We start from the raw sequence: 24,173 nt of genomic DNA, 5'->3' as shown, positions 1-24,173 counted from the left end.
CGTCTCCGCCAAGTAAAATCTCACCCTGTCCTCTGGGGGAACTCAAAACCCCTGCACCGACTCCCACCACTGTTACCCCTGTCAACCTGCTGCAGTCCCCTGAACAGGGCCCCTCAGGGGTCACTGAAGGTACCTCCCTTGAGGTGGTGCCCGACTCAGAGACCCTCGATACCCCCGAGGTACCTTCTGGCTCGTCGGGGGACTGTAGCTTTCAAAATTTAAAAAATGTTAACGGGTCATTGGGTGGCGGCGAAAAGGAAGGCCTTCCCGCTCCCTCCCAAACCTTAGCACCGGGCGTCCTAGTTTTGGGTCAGGAGCTTGTCCTGAGCTCCCCGGACGACCCGGTGCCGGGAGGAGAGCGGGCATCAGAACTGCTGCTGCCCTCTGACCCAAAACGTTTAGAGGAGACCAGAGAGGACCCCTCTGGCCTTGATCCTGGGGTTGGGATCGAGGTACAGGTGGGGCCAGCTGGCAGCTCTGAATCAGCCCCCGTACTCAATGCGGGGGAGGGGTCGGAAGCTGGAGGCGACGACCTGGAGGAGGACGGGGTGTCCGTGGTGAGCGCTGGAGATTACGCTGAGTCGCTCTCAAGCGAGGCGGTGGATCCCCTGGTGCCCTCCACTGACTCCCCCCTCATCCCCCCAAGGGAACTCCGGGACTTTTTGGCGAGTCATCGCGGTCGCCGAGACAGGGTTCAGTTGGCCTTGGACCGGTGGCATTCTTTTCCGCTGGTGTTCTGGTCCACTCGCGAGGCTCTCAAGTCTCCTGAGTTGGATAGGAACGCGCGGCGGAGGGTCCAAACGTTTCTCACTGGGCTCCTGAAGGAGAGGAAGGACTAAAAAGTCCCCTTCTTCTTTTTAATGACTTAAGGTGAAGGTTTGATGTACCTTTGACAATGAAGACGACTATAGCCAGCCTCAACATCCGCGGCAGCAGGGCCACACAGCGCAGGTTCCAGAACTTCTCGGTCCTCAGGGACGGGAAGTATGCGTTGTACTTCCTGCAAGAAACCCATACCGTTCCGGGAGACGAAGCCACGTGGCTCCTGGAGTGGCGAGGGGGGGTCTACATGAGTCACCTAGCCTCCAATTCTGGCAGGGTGGCTATCTTGTTGGCCCCGCACTTTCAGCCGGAGATCTTGGGGGTCAAGGAGCCGGTGCCAGGCCGGTTGCTGCACCTGACTGTGCGTCTGGGGGGGGCGGTGCTTCACTTTGTGAATGTGTACGCTCCCCTGGGCACGCAGCAGCAAGCGAGCTTCTTTGAAGAAGTGTCCACTCATCTCGGCTCCATCGACGCTGGCGAGTGCATCGTCCTCGGGGGGGGATTTCAATTGCACCCTCGGGGTCCGGGACCGTCACGGTACCCCGCACTGCACGCGAGGTGTGAGTAAGTTGCGGGACCTGGTCACGTCCTTCGACTTAGTGGACGTCTGGCGAAATCTCCATCCTGACTCCAACGTGTTCACCTTTGTGTCACCTGGAGTCGGAGCGTCCAGACTCGACCGCCTTTACTTTTCGAAGGCGTACGTGTCCTGCGTTCCAGCTGCTTCTATACAGCAGGTTCCGTGCACGGGCCACCGTCTGGTGTGGGCGGAGCTCACTTCATTCTGCGCTCGGACGGGGTCCGCGTACTGGCATTTTAATAACCTGTTGTTGGAAGACCAGCGGTTCCTGGACTCGTTCCGTCGCTTCTGGGCCGGCTGGAGAAGGAAGCGGGGAGGCTTCCCCTCCTTGAGGCTATGGTGGGACGTGGGCAAGACTCACGTCCGAGTTTTCTGTCAAGAGTACGCGAAGGGGTCGACAAAGAGACGCAAATCCAGGGTCGAGGAGTTGGAGAAGGAGGTGCTCGACCTGGAGGCACATCTCCGTCAGCCCGACGCGGACCCGGCCCTGCGGTCGGTGTACGATGAGAAGTAGGGCGCGCTGCGGGACCTGCAACTGGTCGGGTCTCGGGGCGCGTTCGTGAGGTCGCGGATCCGGTTCCTCAAGGAGGTGGACCGTGGCTCTCCCTTCTACTCGCTGGAAAAAAGGCACGGGGTCTGTAAGCAGCTCTTTACGCTGCTGGCCGACGATGGATCCCTTGTCTCGGATCCGGAGGGCATCAGGGCCATCGCCCGAGATTACTACACTGCCCTGTTCTCTCCGGATCCATCCAGTGAGGACGCTTGCAGAGTTTTGTGGGAGGACCTGCCGCAGGTCGGCCCGGAGTGCGCCGGAAAGCTCGACTCCTCTATAAGTCTGGGGGAGCTGACCGGCACACTCGACGGTCTTTCTAGGGGCAAAACCCCGGGACTAGACGGGCTGACCGTGGAGTTCTTCAGGGCGTTCTGGGACGTCTTGGGGAGCGACTTCGCGGGTGTCCTGGGGGAGAGCATTGCTACCGGGGAGATGCCCCTTTCGTGGCGCAGGGCCGTGATTGCCCTGCTGCCGAAGAAGGGTGATCTCCGCCTTCTAAAAAACTGGCGCCCGGTCTCCCTCCTCAGCACGGACTACAAAATCTTCGCCTGAGCCATGTCTTTGCGGCTCGGCACCGTGCTGCACCACATGATCCACCCTGACCAGTCCTACACCGTCCCGGACCGAACCATTTATGATAACATCCATCTGGTCCGGGACATCATCCACCATTCCCAGAGGGCTGGTCTGTCGAGCACCTTCCTGTCTCTCGATCAGGAGAAGGCGTTCGACAGGGTGGATCACGAATACTTACTTGGAACTCTGCGAGCTTTCGGGTTCGGGACGCATTTTGTCGCCCGGATCCGACTTCCGTACACCGCCGCGGAGTGTCTAGTGAAGGTTAACGGGTCCCTGACGGCGCCCCTTCGCTTTGGGAGAGGGGTACGTCAGGGCTGCCCCCTGTCTGGCCAGTTGTATTCTATTTGCGTGGAGCCTTTCCTGCGCCTCTTGCGGAGGAGGTTGTCGGGGTTGGTTCTGCGCGGGCCGGCATCGGGGTGGTCCTTTCGGCTTACGCCGATGACGTGCTCCTTATGTTTAGTGACCCGGCTGACCAGCGGAGGATGCGCGAGTGCCAGGAGGTCTACTCTGCCGCTTCTTCTGCCAGGATCAGCTGGGGTAAATGTTCTGGACTCCTGGTCAGTCAGTGGCAGATGGATCCCCTACCCAAGGAGCTCAGGCCTTTCACCTGGAGCGGGACCAGCCTCCTCTACCTGGGGGTCCATCTCTGCCCCGCTGAGGAATCCTGGCCGGCAAACTGGCAGGAACTGGAGACGAAAGTCACCGCTCGCCTGCGGCGCTGGACAGGACTGCTCCGAGTGCTATCTTACCGAGGACAAGTTATGGTCATAAACCAGCTGATCGCCGCCATGTTGTGGTATCGGCTGGTCACTTTGACTCCTCCCCCGGACTTTGTCACAAGAATCCAGAGATTGTTAGTCGACTTCTTCTGGGACAAAAGATTGCACTGGGTCGCTGCCGAGGTTCTGAGTCTCCCGCTTAGGGAGGGTGGTCAGGCGCTAGTGTGCCTACGCACACAGGTGGCGACTTTCCGCCTTCAGATCCTGCAGCGATACCTCTACGTCGAGCCTCCTCCTAGATGGTGTGCCCTGATGACGTATTTCTTCCGTCAGGTGCACAGCCTGAATTATGACGTGCAGCTCCTGTTTATAGAACAGCTGGGCCTCGGTGGCTCCTTGCAGGCGTTGCCCGTCTTTTACCAGGACCTGATCAAAGTCTGGAAAGTGGTCGCCTCGCGACGCAGCTCTCCCCCGTCAGGAGTAGCGACTATCGTCAGAGAGCCGCTGCTCAGGAATCCGCCCCTCTGTCCTTTTCAGTGGTTGGCGGAGAGGAGGGCTGTGGCCGCAGGGGTGACCAGGATCGGGGACGTGCTGGGTGGCGGAGGACTGGGCTGGCTGCTCCCGCAGGAGTTGGCGCGACGCGCGTCTGTGAGTGTCCAGGTCGCAGCCGATGCCATCCAAGACCTGAGAACGGTCGTGCTCGGACCCGACGTTATTTTGGGTCTTGAGGTGGCCCAGGTGCGCGGTGGTCTTCCGTCTGAGCGTTCCCCTGTTCGGACGGAATTCCACATTGGCCCCAAGCCCCGAACCCTCCCTCGGGTGCTGGTGCCCCGCAATATGAGCCGCCTCGGGGACATGCCCTCTGTGCCTTTTGGCACGGCAAAGAGGGGCTTTTTGTACGGACTGCTGCTGCACACCTTCCATTTTCTCGCCCTTGTCCGTCGACCGGACACGCCCTGGCGTGCCTTGTTGCCGTCCGGCGGCGGAGGCCCCCGATGGGAGGCCCTCTACGGAGGTGTCCTCCCCCTTTCTATCGGGGACCTGGGTTGGAGGGTGTTGCATGCAGCAGTCCCTTATAATAAGAGGATGCATAGGTTCACGGACTCTCAGGACACATGCCCTTTTTGCGGTCTTGTGGAGTCCGTGGACCATGTATACATAGGGTGTTGTAGGCTGCACTCCCTTTTTAGTTATTTGAAAAACCTTTTATTGATGTTTTGTTTGCACTTCAGCCCCACGCTCCTGATCTATGGGCACCCGGTGCGGAAGGGGGTCGGGAAGGAGGAGGACCTCCTCGTGAACCTGCTCCTGGGCCTGGCCAAGTTGGCCATTAACAGGTCCAGGCAGCGGGCAATCGACAGGGGAGTCCCGCCCGATTGTTTGTCCCTCTTCCGTGGCTACGTTCACTGCCGGATGTCCCTGGAGAAGGAGCACGCGGTGTCTGCTGGCACTCTCGAAGCCTTCCGTGCTCGGTGGGCACCGCGGGGACTGGGGTGTTTTGTTGACCCCTTTAATCACATTTTGATTTAAAGTTTGTAAGTTTCCTTTAAACTTTGCTTTTACAGCTGACCTGAATTAGGGGCTGTGCCTGATTTATCCCAATTTTGTTGATTTGGTTTTCATTTAAAAGATTATCAAGAGTTCAAATCTTACAATGGCAAACTATGAAATAATGTAACTTCATCTGAATAGGAACAGATGGAAACGTGTTTGCACTCGAAAGAGTTACAAAAACAAGGAAGGCATCAAGAGTTCAAATCTCACAATGGCAAACAATGGCAAACTATGAAACAATGTAACTTCATCTGAAACAGATGGAAACAGGTTTGTACTCGAAAGAGTTACAGCTGGAACACTTTGTGTGGAAGCTATTAGGGAGTTAGTAGCACTGAGGAGTTGTCTTGGAAATAAACCAGCTTTAACCAGCCTGGATTAATTCTTCCACCACAAATTCTTATTGTGAGTAACACTAAGATGGTTGCCTTACCCTGGCGGCATGGATGATATCATTCATACATTTTCTGCATTGGATGGCTGGCCTCTTGTGTGCAGTATTAGCACTGACCACCTCTGCCACCACCTCCCAAGCTGAAGTGGTGAGACTCATGGACCTCCTGCAGCCAGAGCAGGGGTAGTGAACATCTCAGCAGGCCTCCATGATATTCAAAAAGCATCCCAGGGATGCGTCACTGAATCGGGGGGCTACACTCTTCTCGCCTTTTGGAGCCACGTCTTCGCTGGTGCTCTCCTCGGCTGCAAGCATTGAGAACTGTGGGCATGACTGCAGTTTAAACATGACACCCTGTGTGAGGAAGCAGCGAGGTAATGGCGTGGTGGGAAAATCGGAGGCTGCCAGCCAGCGAGAAGGCATGTTTCCTGTGGCTGCATAATTAATGAGCCAGGAATGGGACGATACGGCGCAAAACGTCTTTTTTCCTGCCTGTTACTGCACTTTGTGCAAATCTGGGATAATTTTGCCCTTTGTGCGTGTAGTGTCTTTTATTATTTTCCTCAGGTTTTAGTAACTGATAAACTTACTCTTTCTTTTTGACTCATGCAAACCTGGTTTGATTGGCTCCTTGTTAAAAAGTAAATACATTCCGCCTGGAAAAGCTATCTATGGGGGAGAATTTTAAACAAGCCTTTGTTGTAACCAACCGAGTGGGTCGAAGAAAAGGAGCCAGCTCATTCCTTCTCATGCAGTCATAACAAAATGTATACAGGATCCTGGGCTTTATAAATAGAGTGCAAAAGCAAGGAAGTTATGGTGAACCTTTATAAAACACGAGTTCAGCCTCAATTGGAGTATTGTGTCCAATTGTAGGTAAGACACTTTAGGAAGGATGTGAAGGCATGAGAGAGGATGCAGAGAAGACTTATAAGAATAGTTCCAAGGATAAAAGATAGGTTAGAGAAGCTGAGGCTGTTCTCCTTAGAGAAGAGAAGGTTGAGAGGATATTTGATAGAGGTGTTCAAAATAATTAGAGGCCTGAACAGAGTAGATGGGAAGAAACTGTTCCCATTGACAGTAGAGTAGAGAACCAGAGGGCACAAATTTAAGGCGAATGGCAAAATAGCCAAAGATGACATGAAGAAAAGTTTTTTTAAGTTATTATCTGAAATGACTATCTGAGTGTGTGGAGGAGGAAAATTCAATTCAATCATTGCTTTTTTTTTTCATTCATAGGATGTGGTCTTCGCTGGCTGGGCCATCATTTATTGCCCATCCCTAGTTGCCCTTGAGAAGGTGGTGGTGAGCTGCCTCCTTGAACTGCTGCAGTCCCTGTGGCATGGGTACACCCATAGTGCTGTTAGGGAGGGAGTTCCAGGATCTCAAAAGAAAATCAAATAAAAACCAGAATAGGAAACATTTGTAGGGCTACGGGGAAAAGGCAGTGGAGTGGGACTAGCTAGGTTGCTCTTGTAGAGAGCCGACATGGGCAGGAGGGGCTGAATGGCCTCCCTTCTGTACTGTAACCATTCTATGCTTCTATAACACATAACAGGTGACCAGGAAGGACAATGGTCAATCAGGGAAATCTAGCATGATTAATAAATTCAGGTCTTACTTGACCAATTTATTGCATTATTTGAGGAGGTTACAAATCTGGTGGATAGGGTAAAGCAATAGAAATTATTTTCATAGATTTCCCAAAAGCATTTGAGACTGTCCCACATAATACTCAAGCGTATGCCTATGAGATAGGGTAGTAAGGTAGCAAAATGAATTGATGTGTAGTTAGAAGGTAGACCACAAAGTGTGGTGGTGCATAGAGTAGCAACAGATTAAAATTGTTTTGCAGTGGAGTTCTAGAAGGTTGAGGGATGATTTGATCAAAGTTCTTGTGGTATTAATAGATAGAGAGAAACTATTTCTGGTGGTTAGGCTGTCTGGGACTAGGGGACATAATTAAAAATTAGAGCCAGACTTTTCAGGAGCAAAATTAGGAAACATTTCTACTACAAAGGGTGGTAAAAGTTTGGAACACTTTTCTACAAATGGCAATTAATTCGAGATGAATTATTCATTTTACACCTTTTTTGTTAATTAAAGGAATTCAGAATAGAGGGCAAAGTGAGGTCACCTCTCATTCTTCTAAACTCCAAGAATATGGACCCAATTTAATCAACCTCTCATCATAAGAGAACCCTCTCATCACAGGGACTAACTAATTAATTTTCACTGTATAGCCTCTTATCTTGAGACTATGCCCCCATGTTTTAGATTCCTGAGCAGAAACCATCTCTGTGTCTACCTATCAAGCCCCTTCAGAATTTTGTAGGTTTCACCTCTCATTCTTCTAAACTCCAAAACTAAATTCTAAACTTCAAAGCCCAATTTACTCAGTTCCTCATCTTATGACAACCCCTCATCCCAGGGACTAATTTATTGCACTTTGGTTGTACCACCTCCAATGCAGGTATATCCTTTCTTAAATGTGGAGACTAAAACTACGCACACTGTTCCAGATATGGTCTTACCAGAAACCTGTACATTTGTAATAAGAGTTTCTTTATTATTGTACTCCAGTCCCCTTGCAACATGCCATTTGCCTTCCTAATTGCTTGCTGCACCTGCATGCTAATTTTCTATGTTTCTTCTATGAGCGCACCCAAGCACCTTTGAACATGAACACTTAGAAGTTTCACAAATTTAAATATTCTGCTTTTCTGTTCTTATGAACAAAGTGAATAACTTTGCACTTCCCTACATTACACTCTGCCATTCTGTTGCCCACTCACTTAACCCGTCTATATCTTTTTGGAGCCTTTCTATGTCCTCACCACAGCTTACTTTCCATCTGGCTTGGTATCATCAGTAAACTTAGTTACATTTCTCTGTCTGTTCATCCAAGTCATTAATATAGATTGTAAATAGCTGAGACCCCAGCACTGATCCTTGCGGCACTCTGCTACTCACTGCCTTTTGGAAATCCAGGTAATTTACTGGTTCCCCTTTATCTACCCTACTCATTATATCTTCAAAAAAGTCTAATAAATTAGTCAAACAGGATTTTCCTTAGTAAAATCAAGTTGACTTGTAATTATACAATGCTTTGCTAAGTGCATTGTGAAGAATTCCTTAATGATAGGTTCCAGCATTTTCCCAACAACTGATTTTAGGCTAACTGGCCTGTAGTTCACTGTTTTCTCTCTTCCTCCTTTCTTGAAAAGCAGTGTAATATTTGCCAACTTCCAATCTAATAACTATTCCTGAATCTAAGGAATTTTGGAAAATCATAGCTAGCGCATCCACTAACTCTGCAGCTATCCCTTTTAGGTCCTTGGGGATTTGTTGTATGCTGGTGCCTTAAGTTTCTCCAATATCTTTTTGTTGAAATTAATTTTCTTTATTTCCTCACTCTTTGTAGCCTTTTGGTTACTGTCTATTTCTGGAGTATTGTGCCTTCTACTGTGAAGACAGACATAAAAAATGTTTGTTCGATATCTCTGCCATTTCCTCATTCCCCATGATGATTTCACTGTTTCTGCTTCTAACAGACGAACATCTACTTTAGCAACTCTCTTCCTTTTTTATATACTTATAAAAGCTCTTACAACTTGTTTTTATATTTCAGGCTAGTTTGGTCTCATGTTCTATTTTTTTCCCCTTTTTATCAACTTTTTGGAGGCTCTTTGCTGGTTTTTAAAACATTCTCAAACCCCCTCAGATTTGTAAGCCTCTTCTTTTAATCTAATACTATCCTTAACTTCCTGAGTAAGCCACGGAAGGGTCTTTCTAGTTGAGCATTTGTTTTTCCATATGATGTATTTTTGTTGAATATTTTTAATTGCTTCTTTAAATGTTTCAATAATAATACTAGATCTAAGATGGTTTTAACCCCAGTTCATTCCACAACGTACTGCTCCAAGAAAACATTCTACAAACCCGTCTTCTAGACCACTCTTACCAATTTTATTGTCCCAGTTTATATGAAGGTTAAATTCCATCATGATTATTAGATTTCCTTTGTTACAAGCTCCAATAATTTCTTGTTTAATGCACTGTCAAATAGTATTACTACTGTTTTGGGCCTATAAATTACTCCCACCAGTGTTTTCTGACTCTTGCTATTCCTAATTTCCGCCCATGTTGATTCTAATTTATGAACTTCTGAGACCAGATCTTTCTCACTAATATAAAAACAAAAAAACTGCTCCCCACCCCCCACACACCTTAAACCAGCTTATATTTCAACCCTTTCTTGGACTCGAACTCAAGTTCTGTCGAAGGGTCGTGAGGACTCGAAACGTCAACTCTTTTTTTTCTCCGCTGATGCTGCCAGACCTGCTGAGTTTTTCCAGGTAATTCTGTTTTTGTTTTGTTCTTTCTCACTAATGCCCTTTTGGCATCCTTTGTTATCAGGGCTGCACTTCCTCATTTGCCATTCTGTCTGTCTTTCCAAAATATTGTGTACCCTAGAATAATTATTTCCCATCCTTGATCACCTTGTGAGCATGGGCAGAATTTTACTCTTGGGCGCCCGCCCAACATGTCTGTGTGTGAAATAAAGTGCGAAACAAGCATCCTGACATCAACACACAATTTTGCAATATTTGGCTAGGCAGGCACGCGATGAAGACGGAGGCGTGCCCGCCATTAACTAAGTGGCCAGTTAAGGCCCTCGAGACCAATTGACTCCGAGTTTACGTAGCCTGTGTGATTTTTCAGGCATGGGCAAAACAGGCAGGCCACAATTTGCAAAACCTCATCCACAGGCGGGATAAGAGGGCTTCACAAAGCAAATAGTGATTAGTTTTGGATATCATTTGCTACTGCTTGCTTCTGTGAACAGGACAGCTTCATTTTGCTTCAGCACTGCATTCAGAGCATTTAGAGGCTTCCATTCAGGACTTAGTGTTGTCTTCCAGGCCCCTGGAGGATTCAGACCATGTGGACCCTTCCAGGTATCAGACAGCCTACCCTGGTAATGGAGATTGTGGTGTCTGCTGGAGGCACCTCCTCTGAAGAGGAAGAGAGGGCCAGAAGAAGGAGAAGGAGGCCAGGTGTCCCTATCCAGATTCCAAGGGAGTGACCTTTGTGGGAGGAGAGGCACAGGGTCAACAGGAAGGCCAAGGCAGAAGGGGTGCAGAAGACGTCACTATTCTGCTGCCAGGGTGTACAGGCAGCAATGCAGCTACCTCAGTATGTCTGAAGTGCAATGCCAAAGGAGGCTCCGTCTGTCAAGGGAGACAGTGACCTCCATCTGTCAGAGGATGGGCCCTGAGATCAGCTCTGACTGTGTGGGTGGACACCCCATGCCAGTGGCTCTGAAGGTCACAGTGGCCCTGAACCTCTATGCCTCTGGCTCTTTCCAGGGCTTAGTGGGGAATCTGTGTGGAGCCTCCTAATCAGCTGTCCATAGTTGCGTCAAACTGGTGACAGAAGCTCTGTTCAGGCATGCATTGACTTTCATTCATTACCATACGAACAAGGCCAGCCAGGCAGAGCGAGCCAGCAGCTTTGCAACGATTGCTGAGTTTCCCTGTATCCAGGGTGCAATCGACTGCACACGTGGCCATCGAGGTGCCAGCAGGCGAGCCCGGTGCCTTTGTCAACGGGAAGGGATTCCATTCCATGAACGGGAAGATAGTGTGTGACCACGGGATGCAGATTCTGCAAGTCTGTGCAAGGTACCCTGGCAGCTCTCATGCGCTTACATCCTGAGACACTCGCAGGTGCTGAGGCTCTTCAGTGCTCCAGCCCAGCCGGATGGTTGGCTACTGGGTGACAAGGGCCATCTGCTCAAAAGGTGGTGCATGACGCCTCTCCGCCATCCAAGGACAAAGGCTGAGCAGCAGTACAACAGGAACCATACCTCCACAAGGGTGGTGGTAGAGAAAACCATAGGCCTTCTGAAGATGCGTTTCCAATTGCTGGACCGTTCAAGGGGTGCACTGCAATGGCTCCCCCCCCCCCCCCAGATTGTGTGTCACTGATAGTAGTTGCATGCTGCACTCTACACAATCTGGCACTGGAAAGGGGGGATGCAATGGTGGAAGAAGATCTTGACGCAACTGCACAGGCAACAGGCGATGAGTCCAGTCGTGATTCCGAGGACGAGCATGCTCAGGAGAACACGGTATAGATGCAGACCTGGGTAACCTCCAGGGAGGCAGGGACACCTGGGAAGCTATGATCCAATGCTCCTTCAGCTCGCCTACCAGATAAGAACCACCACCATATGCCAGGGCTGCAGGCTCCATATTCAATCCCTGACAGGACCAGTTCCTTGGTCAACAACATACACTATGTGCCAGTGCAATAAAGTTTAAGGAGTCACACGTCCATCATAACATCATGGCTTTCCCCACACCTACAGAGCAAATGAAGCATCGAGAGGCCAGTTGCAAAAAAAATCTCATGTACTTCTGAGTGACAAACGTAAAAGAAATTAACATTAACCGGTGTTTTACATCACACCATTAAAAAAAAAACAGAAAAATGGGGGAAACAAATATCACCAATGATCAGGCTGTGTTGTGTTTAAGGTGCTTTAAGTTTTCGCTTGCGAGTGCTTCGTCTAGGTGCTCCCACCTCGCTGGCACCGGCATTGGAGACAGCCTGCTCACTTTGCTGTCTTGTTGGCCTTGATGACCTTGGCAGGCTTCCTCTGGCCCTGCAGCCTGTGCTGGCCTCACCTGGGAGGGAGCAACCAGTGCTATAGCTGGGATCTCCCCAGTCGTCGCAGCCTCATCAGATGCCACGGTCACTGACAGAGGGGCGGAGGAGCTGCTGCCGTCATCCAGAGCACCCTGAGAGGAGCCCGCAAAGACGACAAGCAGCTTGTGAGCCAACGTCAGGTCACTCTGGACCTCCCTGCTCATCGTTGATGGATGCACACCTAACTGGGATACTGGATGCCCAGTCCATCTCCCACACTAACACTAACCAGCTGAGGTCATTGCCAGTGTGAGGGCTTGCAGGTCCGAGCACATCCCCAGGAACCCCTGATTGAGTCCCTGGAGGAGCCTTTCCATGAGAGTTGCCATTCTCTCCATGGAGGAGGCATTGTGCTCGGCCATGAGGGTCAACGCAGTGCTTATGCTCTGCAAGAACTCTTGCACAACGGAGTCCATGGTACGGATTCCCTCATGTATCTTTGCCAGATCTTCCCAGACACCCTGCTGGACATCCAGCAGCTGCTGCCTCAGGTTCGTCATCAGCCATCGACTAAGCATTGTCCTGGTCCTCAGCAGTCCTCCAACTGCTGGCGCCCAGGGCGCTCTCTGCCTGTACCTCAAGCGAGTGTGAGCTACACTCTTCAATGTGCACCAAGATGCTAGACGCCGATCTTATGCCCACAAAGGTGCTTGTATCTGTGCTGGTGCCTGCCTGACAGAGAGGATGTGATGGTGCATGCTCAGCATGCTGGTCCTCAGAGGTCAGGGTTGGGCCTTCAGTCTCCTCACAATGAGGGGCTGCTGGTCAGCCTAAAAGGGAGAAGAAGGACATGTCATTAGTTTAAGTCATTAGACTGTCAATGTGCATGCCTGGCACCCTGATGAGACCGAGATCTGCCTCGTGGTGCCCTAGCCTTTCCATTATCAATGGGCATTCCATGTTCGATGTTCACATCAATATATAGATTACGCTGGAATAGTTGCAAAAAGCCACACTCTCACCTCAGTGCACTGCACTCTTACCTCCCCCGGCACCCCAACCATACCACAGCTGCTTGACCGAGGTGCATGGCAGCTCTTCAGCTCCAGGGCCTCCTGCTCGTATCTACTCAGGACTTTCTGCATGGTTATGGGACGTTTTCTCCTGGGAGGATAAAGGAGCATTAATTAGTGTACCCTCTACCTGCAGCACCATTGCAGCCTGGCCAATCCCACCTGAGGAACAACTCGCAGGGCTCAGCACATTCGTGATCCTGGAGCTGCAAGGCACTCAGTCCAAGCAATCAGGGCTCACCCGCTTGGCCAGACCCTGCCTCATTGACATTTGTCACTCACACTGTAACACCTCTGAGGTCCATGGTGGGATGGGCAGCTCTTACCTGTACTGCAAAGTGACCAATGCCAACATGATACTCACCCCTCCTGGAGATTGTTAAAGTGCTTCCAGCACTAGATCTACGTGCACCTCACATCATCACGGCTGCTGACTCTGGACGCCATCTCCTCCCAGGTCATTTTAGTGAGGTGGAGGGACCTCCTCCTCTCATCGCTGGGGACAAGTGTTTCTCTCCTGGCTGCCACTTCCTCTAGGAGGGCAACGAAGCACTCGTCCGAAAAACGCCAGCTGCCCCGCCAACCTGCCTTTCTGCCTGCCATATTCACCCACTGTGGCATCCATGCACACTTCCACATCCTTCGGTGGCAGCCTTCCAAGGGCTACCAGGGCCGCATTTGAATCAGCCACCAGGTCGCCATTGGACCCGGCGGACCCTGCCCACCCCTTCGGGCTCATTCAAAGCCCGCGTCTCATGCTGGCCAGGCCTTAATTGGTCCTCCAGCATAAAATCACGGTGCACTGCCAATCGCAGGCGGCAGCCAGCTTCCTGACCATCCCTGCCAAGAGTAAAATTCTGCCCCATGTCTCTGCAATGGCGATTAGATCTAAAGTATTTACCTCTATTTGTGCCACTAGTTCACCTATCTTATTGCAGATACTTTGTGCATCCAGATAAAGATCCTTTAATTTCATTCCTTCACTTCTTCTATTCCCTGCAATGACCTTATTCACTGATGTACAATTTTTGTTAAACACTCTGTCGTTTCCCGTTCCATTCTACTTCCCCTTACCCACATTTGTAAGGTGGAATGAGAGTCTCTTGGAGTCTCACTTAGGTACGGAGCCATACTCTGGATCTAACAGGAATGAGTGACAATGCCAAGTTGTGTTAAAACAATAATTTTATTGAATAATGATAATTATAATAATGATATGACAATTATAATTGATAATATAAAAAGAGAAAGAAGTTAAAAGAAAGAAATATAACTTTATTGAAAGGAAAAAGCACTTCATATATATCAGAGGAAAAGAAGAAAGACATTTTTTTTAGACAGAAACAATAACCCCAAATTGGTCTGTTCTATGTTAGCTCTCCAAAACAGATAAACCCAACTTAGTCTGTTCCATGATAGGACACTAAATTGGTAAAAATTCCCCTTGGTGCATACATTACCAAGTTTCTGAGTAACCTTACGGGGTTGGACTCTTTGGGCAATCACTCCAATATCCCTTCCTCTGTAGTCTTCAGTGGTTGACTCCTGCTACATCACTCCTGCTGTAGCAGCGAATCCAGGAAGCAGAGTCCATTTAAGCTAAATTTCTGGCTCCATTGCAGCTGTAGCAGCGAAACCTAGAAGCAGGGTCCGTTTAAGCTAAATTTCTGGCTCCATTCCAGCCTTGAGGCTTGGTTCAAATTTTCTCAGAACAACGACTGGAAAAACACAAATCCTTATCAATTTTCCTCACAGGCACTGCAAGGCATTGCAGACTTCATAATCCAAGTTGTTTGCACATCTTTTGAAGGTTTCTTCCCATCTGCCGTTAGTCAGGTTATAGCCATCAATCAAACTCCATCTCCTGATGACCACCCCATGTAAGGCTACTCATTGTCTTGGCCTGTAGTCAAGAGTCATAGGATGCAGTAAGGAAAGATTTCTGATAAATAGAAAAGCAACTTTTAGTAGTCTAGTGGGAAAACGGAGATGTAGACCACACAACAGCTGTGGATAGCCAATATGGAAAACAAAGTCTTGGGAAAACACATCACTACTGATTATTATTGATTAATTAATCAAAGCACAGTCCCATCTAGGTTTAGATCAATGTCTACAAAGTAAGATTCATTGTAGATTGATTTAAAAATCAAAAGTGAAGCATAAATAAAATGACAAAAATTAGTGATTGCAGCTGTAGGCCCACACATTGCTATACTGTTCTGATGTTTGCCTTTGTCTTTGGACTTGTAAATTTGCCTTCACCTGAACACCCACCCCCTGCCTCGCCCTATTAGTTTGAAGCCCTATCCATGGCTCTAGTTATATGTTTAGCAAGGAATCTGATCCCAGTCCAATTCAAGTGGAGCCCATCCCAACAGAATAGCTCACTTTTCCCTGAGCACTGATGCCAGTGGCCCATGAATCAAAACCCCTTCTTCCCGCACCACCCTTTGAGCCACACGTTTAATTCCCTAATGTATTTTACCCAATGTCAATTGGCATGTGGCTCAGGTAACAATCCGTAGATGATTACCTTTGATGTTCTGTGTTTTAATTTGGACCCTGACTCCTCACGTTCTCTTAGCAGGACCTTATTCCTGATTTACCTATGCCATTGGTTCCCATGTGGACCACAGTAACTGGATCCTCCCCCTCCCACTCCAGGTTCTCACTTGGGAGGAGATGTCCTTAAACCTGGCACCGGGCAAGCCACACAACCTTCGGAGCTCCCAGTCGTGGCTGCAGAGAACAGCATCCATCCCCCTAGGTATGCTGTCTTCTTTCACAACCACATTCCTCTTTGCTCCCCCCATTTGAATGGCGTGCTTCACCATGGTGCCAGGTTAGTCCGCTCATCCACCCTGAAATCCTTTTCCTCATCCACACAGGTAGCAAGCATCTCATACCTGTTGGCCAGAATCAGGGGCTGAGGCTCCTCTATACATGCTATACCTGCCTGATACACAGTCTTTCTGTCCCTGACCCTTGACGAACTCTAAAGTTCTGCCTAACCTAGGGAGTGTGACCGCCTCCTGGAACAAAGTGTCCAGGTAACTTTCCCCCTTCTTGATGCATCGCAGTGTCTGCAGCTCAGTGACTCTGAGCCAATGTTTCTCAAGCCACTGGCACATACTGCAGACATGTTTGCCCTGGATCACGCATTCTGCAGTTGCGCGCATCGCCTGCTCTGCCATCTTTATTATGTGTCAATTCATTTATTATTTTCCTTAATTAATAAACCCTACTACTCCCAATAAGCTTTACCACTGCTAGTAAACCTTACTACTCCTAATAGAACCTTATAATTACTAATCAGTTGTAAGACAAAGGAGAAAGATACTCACCAAACAATCACTTACCTGTTTCCCTGTGATTTCTCACCAAACGTGGTCAGTCCACAGTCAGAGCTTCCCGTGCTCTTTTGAGCTTCTTGTTGGGTCTCTTGTCCTCGCTATCCTCTCGCATTTCTTTAAGCCTCTTGCCGGAGAAGACCATTTTAAATTAACTTTATTGAGAAGGCAGGAAGGAAGGGGAGTCACATCATTCGGGGAATACCCTATGCACTATGGGGACACCCCCCAAGATGTTACTTCCTCCCACTTTGCTCCTTCCCACCTGGCCTCCAAAACCTGTCTTCCGCCTCCTTAGGCTCCCCAATCCCTCCCCAGACTTGCCTCTCTCCGGTGGCCATGTCCTCTTCATCCCACGGCCACCTTATAGTTACAGCAGCAACCGCTACTGAGTTCTGGCACTGCTAGGACTGCTAGAGCTGCCAGCCAATCAGATTGGTCAGCAGCTCTCAAGAGCAGGACTTTCTTTGACTGAAGGGCAGAAATCCAACCCTCAGTTTGTTTATGCCGCACAGAGTGTCATCGCTACGGGACAGCCTTTTTTAAAGTTGGACATTTTGGAACTGACTTTCCTTCCAAGTACTCGAACAGTATGCTCCCTCACACCCCTGCATAATTCAACCCTGTATCCTCAACAAATTTAAATACATTGCACTTATTTTGACTGTTATTGTTGAAAATATAGATGTGAATTGATATTTTTTCAGGATTATTATCCTCCTTTAAAGTGTTACTCCTGCACTATTTTGTAAGAGAGATCTGATCATATTAGTGCAAAACATAAGCAGCTGATTCAGGTCAATAACATTTTAATCAAGGAGCAACAGAGTGCCACTAAGTGTTGGAGCACCAATGTCTGGTACCATAGAGCAGCTAGATACATATTTTATCCAGCACACACTTCTGATGTCCTAATCAAACCAATACCGCATGGCAATGATCAAGTAGAGACCAATCTGGAGGAGAGGAAGAAGATAGATATAGTTTTCATTTACATTTAACTATTCCATTTTTCCAGCCCTGTGCATTCTTTAGTTGGACTTGCAATTGGTCTCCAATTGCTGTTTCACTATCATCAAGAAAACAGCAGCTGTAGATGACCCACTGTTGCTGGGCTGTTGCCCTGATGGCAACAAGAGATGTACTCCATGACATGGATGGGTGAATGACTAATACCAATACCTTTCACTGAAATGAAACAGGGATAGAAAGGGGGCAAAATTCACTTTCAGTGGAGGCACAAAATGAGCAGTAGTAGGTCAGTAACCCGTTATGCACCCTGCCCAGATTTTCCATTCTTTTGACTTCAAATGAAAGAAAAATCAGGCAGGGTGTACAAGATGCAGACAATTGTCCATTTTGTGCCCTCACCACAGGTGAATTTTATCTCTACAGTCACTGTCGCAGAGACTTTTTACATGAGCTGACAGAGAATGATTTCTAGCAAAGCTGAATCCTAGTTTTCTAATGCGGTCATCAGACTTTTTTTGAGCCACTTAACGTCATTTCTATCCATTATGAAAAAGAAATTTAGAAATGTAACCATCCCTTGTGGGAATGACAGGAAATTTTATTGGCACCTAAAATAATCAATGTTAAGTTCATGTCAGAGATCTAGCTACTGTTGAAGCTGTGCGCTTTTTGGATATCCTGTGCTTATGAATAATTGATAGGGCTCCATGTGTACTGAAGTTTTATTTTGGTACAATTTAATGACTTCCAGAACTCCCCAACTTTATATATTGAAATATACTCAGATTATTTCTTATCAAAGTACGCATAGCAAGGTATCATTTACATAACTTTCTTTTTGAGAACAGTAAATTGCCCTGTAAATTGTTCTTTGGGAACAGTGTATCCAACAAAATTTAACAAATGGCAAACTTCAGAGAAGCTCATTTTGCAGATTTGCTCTACCGTGTTAGGATAGGTCACAACCAACCAATTCAAGTGTAAGGATTGAATTTTAAGTTTAGATGTAACAACTTATCAAATTGCACAAAATACTTGCTCTCTTCTTACATATGCATACCTGCTTTATAAATAGTGATATCATTCCTTTCCTTCCTGGTCATTGTAATGGAGGTGTTCAACTGAATAGCATGTCAGAGATTGCTGGTTGAGAGCTATTTACATTTATGTATCATGTATTTTCTGTTTAAGCCTTTTGTAAAGGGACAGTTATATTCCTGGAAATATTGATCTTTTTTTTTTATTTTTAAACAGACACCATTTACACTCACACTGCGGTTATGGGATATCTACATTCTGGAGGGGGAAAGAGTCCTTGCTGCTATGGCATATACCATCATGAAACTGCACAAAAGTAAGATGATCTCTGCTACATATTGAATTTCTGTAAATCAGTTATTTTGAATATTAGTATAGGAGCTGAACACCAGAAATTAAGAGCACCATTTATTTGATGCCCAAATCCTGGCTGCAAATCCTTTTTTATGAAAGTACTTTTCATGGTTCTTTCTGGAAAAAGGGATAATTCTACTGATCTGATATTACAAGACTTATGTCATTGGAAAATAATTAATTAAATGTAGAGTTCATTTAAGTACAAGAAAACGTTCAATATTTAATATATTTAATAAAATAATAAACACCTCTATGTATCTGTTAATAACCACTAGTGGAAGCAAAAGAGGATGGTACAGCACTTCATGGGGGGAATTTTATGAAGGCAATGGGGGTCTCAGCCACCGGCAAGAGACCCTTGTTGCCTCCCCCGGAAAGGCCCACTGATATTACATGCCAACCAGGCAATTGAGAAGTCACCAGCAGGGCTTCCATGGGATCAGGACCCTGGGGCAGGAAGTCCAGCTCGACAAGAGCCCAGTTAAAGGCCAGCAGTTCTTTTGCTCAGCTGCGCAAGTGGGGAGGCAATGGCTGCTGCAGGAAAGACACCCAACCGCGTCCTGGATCTTTTTTGGATCCCTGGACTCAAGTGAGTGATGGTAGAAGGGGTTTTGCGGAATGAAGGAATTGTGGGGGAGGGATTTAAGGGAATTGTCAACAAGGGCAGGGTTATGGCTCCCAGTACTCCCCCTTACCAATGTCGAGTCCCTCAATCAGGCACTAAGTGCTTTTGAGCCAGGGACCCCACCCCACCCCACCCACCCCGTCCCCCTCCCACCCCACCGCCCAGGAGACCACCAGCAACCCACACAGGTTTACTTGTCATGATTCCCACATGGTAACAAGCCCACCTGCCGCTGATTTAATACCAGCAATGGCAGGCTGAGGCCCTTGATTGGCATTAATTTCCCACTTAACGGCCTCAATTGACAGGCAGGAAGACTGACACTGACAAGATGGAGATTGTGACAGGAAAACCAACCCAGAAAAGTGTTAAAATTGCAGCGGAAGCTGTTGTCTGTGTTGAAAGTGAAAATTGGCCCTAGAACAGTAGTATACCCCAAGGCTCGCTTTATTGCAGAAGCAGGACTAATCATCATTGGTGAAGGAAACTTGATTGAAGAACAAGCCCTGATTACGAACAGCTATCCAAAAAATCTCATGTCTCAAAAGGAAGATATTGAACCTAAAGTTATGACTACTGGAACAAACAATGTATTTGAAGTTGGATGTCATTTTGAAGATTGGAGATAACAATGTAATTACATCTAAAGCATTTATAGATAGAAATGTGATCCTAATCAGTGGCTACATTATTGTAGCATGTTGTCAAGTAAACTCCTGTGAAGTTGTTCCTGGGAACACAGTTATCTACAGGATAGACGGTATGCAATGAGTACAGGGAGAAAGTCCACAGCTCTGCAGCTAGACTTTCTATTGAAGACTTTGCCTAATTATCATCACCTGAAGAAAACAGTGAAAGGAAGCTCCACTCCAATAAAAAGCTGAATAGAACCAGAGTCTGGCTCTGCGGAGGAACTAATACATTTATTTGGCTACAAGCATTGTCATTTAAAAGCAGTAATCTGTGCTACAATAAATTAACTAATGTATGAACCTTTTATTGAAGTGGTAATATGTCCTTTGCAATAAAATGAAGGTAAAAATTAGGCATAAAGAACAAGACTGTCCATGGGCCTTCCTGCCACAGACTAAATTAGGGTGGAGACGGAGATGTCAGGGTCCCCACCGGCCACCACCCCAACAGATTAAATGCTGTCCTGCCTCCAGACTCACCATGGGAGAAGAGCATAAAATACCATCCCATGTCTCCTTCTCCAAGAGAAGGAAAGCTTATCAATATCACTCCCATCTCACAAAGTACAACTCATGTTCAGTGATTCTAAAGAAACATTAGGCAGTAGCAGAGTATAACTTCTCAATTCAGTTCAGAGTCTCCTTAAATGCAAAGGAAGATACGTTGTGTAGGAGTTAGCACTGGAAGAAACAAATCTTAATTTAAATTAATGGAAAGTAAATTTAAAATAGATCTGTCAGGAGAAAAATCTTCATTCAAACAATGATAAATATTTGAAATAATCTACTGAACAGGGTAGGAGAGAGAAAATCTTTTGGGAAATGACAGCTACTACATAGTTAAATTCAACAGAGAAATATAAAAATTCAATGAACAGCCAAAGATAAGGATGTTGGACTGGAGAAAGGCAAAGTTCAGAGAGTTAGGGAGGATCTAGCCCAAAATAACTGGCAGAAAATTTAGCAGATAGGTTGGCAGATCAGCAGTGAAAAACCTTCAGAATTTAGGATTTAAATTTTAAGTTTGGATGAGTGCAAAAAAAGGTACCACGAAGCATCATAGTCTGCTTTGACACAGAAGGACATTAAAGCCCTTAGTGTTGTGCCAGTCCCTTAGTAGAGTTCTCTGGATAAATAGAAAAATTATTCAGAACTGACGTGGTATTTAGGCTTACAATGCTAGCATAGATTTGCTTAAGGTTTTTTTTTGTATTTGACACAACTTGCGCTTTTGGACTCCTTTGAGGCCTTTACCTAGTTGCTCTGTGGAAATTACCTGGGAAGTTTGACCTTTCAATGGACAATTTCCCCGCTCCCCAGGTGTTATGACATGGCAGATGATGTCTGCCAAATCCACGCGGGAAACTTGGTTGTACTATCACAACGGTTTTGCAATTTGTATTTATGAGATGCGTGCACTGAATTCAGAAGTAGTAAGTCCACCAAGACTTCTAGAGATTTTTAAAAATTAAATGAGAATATTTATTAACCAAAATAAAAGATTCCAAGCACATACATAAGATTACAAATTACTTACTATTACAATAACTCCTAAAATTCCAAATTAACCTGACTTCTAGTTACACCTTCTTTAAGGCAATGATCCACAAATAGATTGTAGATTTTAAACAGATCCAGCAAATTAATACCCTGCACAATGGCTTTTCTCCAGCTTTAGTTTCGGTAGACAGCAGACTTATGCACAAATACTAGAGGCTTCATTAAGGCTACTTCAAACACTTCTGTTAAATCTCTCAATTCCTTTTCTGACACATAGCCTCATTCTCCTTTATATATGTTTCTCTCTTAATATTTAAATTCTATTGTTTCATGTCTTCGAAACTATCTTCCTCATAATAAAAACTTTCATGTTGTCACTATATATTGTCAGTAACCCTTGGGAAAAATAAAAGCATTCCTTAGCCTTGCTTATCTGGCTAGTTGTAAAGCAGACTGTGATCCCTTTGAAATCCAAATCTCCCTTCAGCTATCTAAAAATGCAAATTCCCTTCACACCTTATATGCTAAGCTAGCATCCATGTTTACGCATTAGCATGCCAACCACCTAGCTTCTTTTGGTGAGTTAAAGCTTGCAGTCCACTCGAACGCCAGAATGTAAAATGAAGTGCAATGATGTCGGGCATGTGTCCCGACATCACTGTGACATTTCACTAGGCAGGCACACGATGAAAACGGAGGCGTGCCCACCATTGATTAATAGGCCAGTTAAGGCCCTTGAGGCACCAATTTTCTGGGAGTTTATGTAGCCCGTGCCATTTTCAGGGTGTCACATGGGTGCAACACATGGGGCAGGAGGGTAGACCACATTTTCAAAAACCTCATCCATGGGCGGGATAAGATGGGTGAGTGGGCTTGCTAATGTGAGTTGTTTGTACTTAAGCAAGCAGCAGCAACTTATAAGCTAGTGAGAGCAGGACAACTTCAATTCGCTTCAGGGCTGCTTTGACAGAAATAAGAGGCATCAGTTCAGGACTCCGGAGGAGTCATATTACTTGGGGCCTTCCAGGTATCAGACAGTCTGGGAATGGGGATTGTGGTCTCTGCTGGTTGCACCTCCTCTGAGGAGGAAGAGAGGGCCAGAAGGGGGAGGAAGCAAGGTGTTCCTTTTCAGCCTCCAGGGGAGCAACCTATGGGAGGACAGGCACAGGCACAAGGGGCGCAGGGCCAACAGGAAGTCCAAGATGGAAGGGACCGCAGAAGACGCCACTATGCTGCTGCCAGGCGGCGATGCAACTACCTCAATGTGCCTGGGGTGCAATGCCGAAGGAGGCTCCATCTCTCAAGGGAGACAGTGACTTCCATTTTTCAGATGGTCGGCCCTGAGATCAGCTCCGACTGTGTGGGTGAACATCCCATGCCAGTGGCGCTGACGTTCACAGTGGCCCTCAACTTCTATGCTTCCGGCTCTTTCCAGGGGTTGGTGAGTGATCTTTGTGGAATCTCCCAATCAGCTGACCACAGTTGTGTCAAGCTGGTGACAGATGCTTTGTTCAGGCGTGTATTGACTTTCATTCACTATTGCATGGACGAGGCCAGCCAGCCCGAGGCTTTGCAGCGATTGCTGGGTTCCCCCACATCCAGGATGCATTGGACAGCACACATATGGCCATCAAGCACCAGCAGGTGAGCCAGATGCCTTAGACAACAGAAAGGGATTCCACTTCATGAATGTGCAAATAGTGTGTGACCACAGGATGCAGATTCTGCAAATCTGCAAGGTACCCAGGCAGCTCCCATGACACTTACATCCTGAAATACTCCCAGGTGCCGAGGCTCTTCAGTGCTCCAGCCCAGCTGGATGGATGGCTCCTGGGTGACAAGGGCTATGCCCTCAAAAGGTGGCTCATGACGCCCTTCCACCATCCAAGAACAGAGGCCGAGCAGAGGTACAATAGGAGCCATGCCTCCACAAGGGTGGTGGTAGAAAGAGAGCCGTAGGTCTTCTCAAGATGCTCTTCTGATGCCTGGACCATTCAGGTCTGCATTACCCCACAGATCCTGTGTCACTGTTAGTGGTTGCATGCTGCGCTGTCCACAATCTGGTGCTGGAAAGGGGGGTTGCAGTGGAGGAAGAAGATGTAGATGCAGCTGCTCTGGCAACAGATGGTGAATCCAGTAGTGAGTCCGAAGACGAGCACACTCAGGAGAACACTGACCTGGGCAACCCAGGGAGGCAGGGAAGCTTTGATCCAACGCTCCTTCAGCTAGCCTACCAAATAAGAACTACCACCAGAACTACCAGAGCTGCAGGCCCCATACTCAATACCTGACAAGAACATTTGCTTAGTGAACAACATGCACTATGTGCCATTTCAATAAAGTTCAGTGACAAACAAGTCACTCATAACATCATGGGTTACCCTGCATCTGCAGAACTACTGAAGCACCCAGAGGCTTGTTGAACACATTTAATGCTGTGGTGTCTGGCATACATAACACAAATTAAATTGGAAGGTGTAATCCATCACACCAAATAATATTTACCATTAAACTGGGGGGAAAAATATCACCAGTGATAAGCCCATGTTGTGCTTAAGGTGCTTTAAGTTTTCGCTTGCGGGTGCTACGTCTAGGTGCTCCCACCTCCCTGACACCGGCATTGGAGACAGCCTGCTGTCCTGTTGGCCTTGATGACCTTGGCAGGCATCCTCTGGCCCATGGAGCCTGTGCTGGCCCCGCCTGAG

At 47.4% G+C, this 24,173-nt stretch overlaps 1 protein-coding gene across 3 annotated transcripts in view; it reads left to right on the top strand.

Moving 5' to 3' along the window:
• Positions 1-24,173, top strand: part of LOC121283632 (ecotropic viral integration site 5 protein homolog) — a 431,317-nt gene that overhangs the window by 316,036 nt on the left and 91,108 nt on the right. For all 3 annotated transcript variants that reach the window (XM_041198414.1, XM_041198415.1, XM_041198413.1), the window contains one exon: positions 18,511-18,610. In XM_041198414.1, the coding sequence (XP_041054348.1) occupies positions 18,511-18,610 (100 nt within the window). The remainder of the gene's footprint in view (positions 1-18,510; positions 18,611-24,173) is intronic.

This window comes from Carcharodon carcharias, chromosome 10 (assembly GCF_017639515.1).
Source record: "Carcharodon carcharias isolate sCarCar2 chromosome 10, sCarCar2.pri, whole genome shotgun sequence".
Lineage (NCBI taxonomy): Eukaryota > Metazoa > Chordata > Chondrichthyes > Lamniformes > Lamnidae > Carcharodon > Carcharodon carcharias.
Note: the sequence above shows the minus strand (reverse complement) of the source record. Positions and strands in the feature narration are given on the sequence as shown.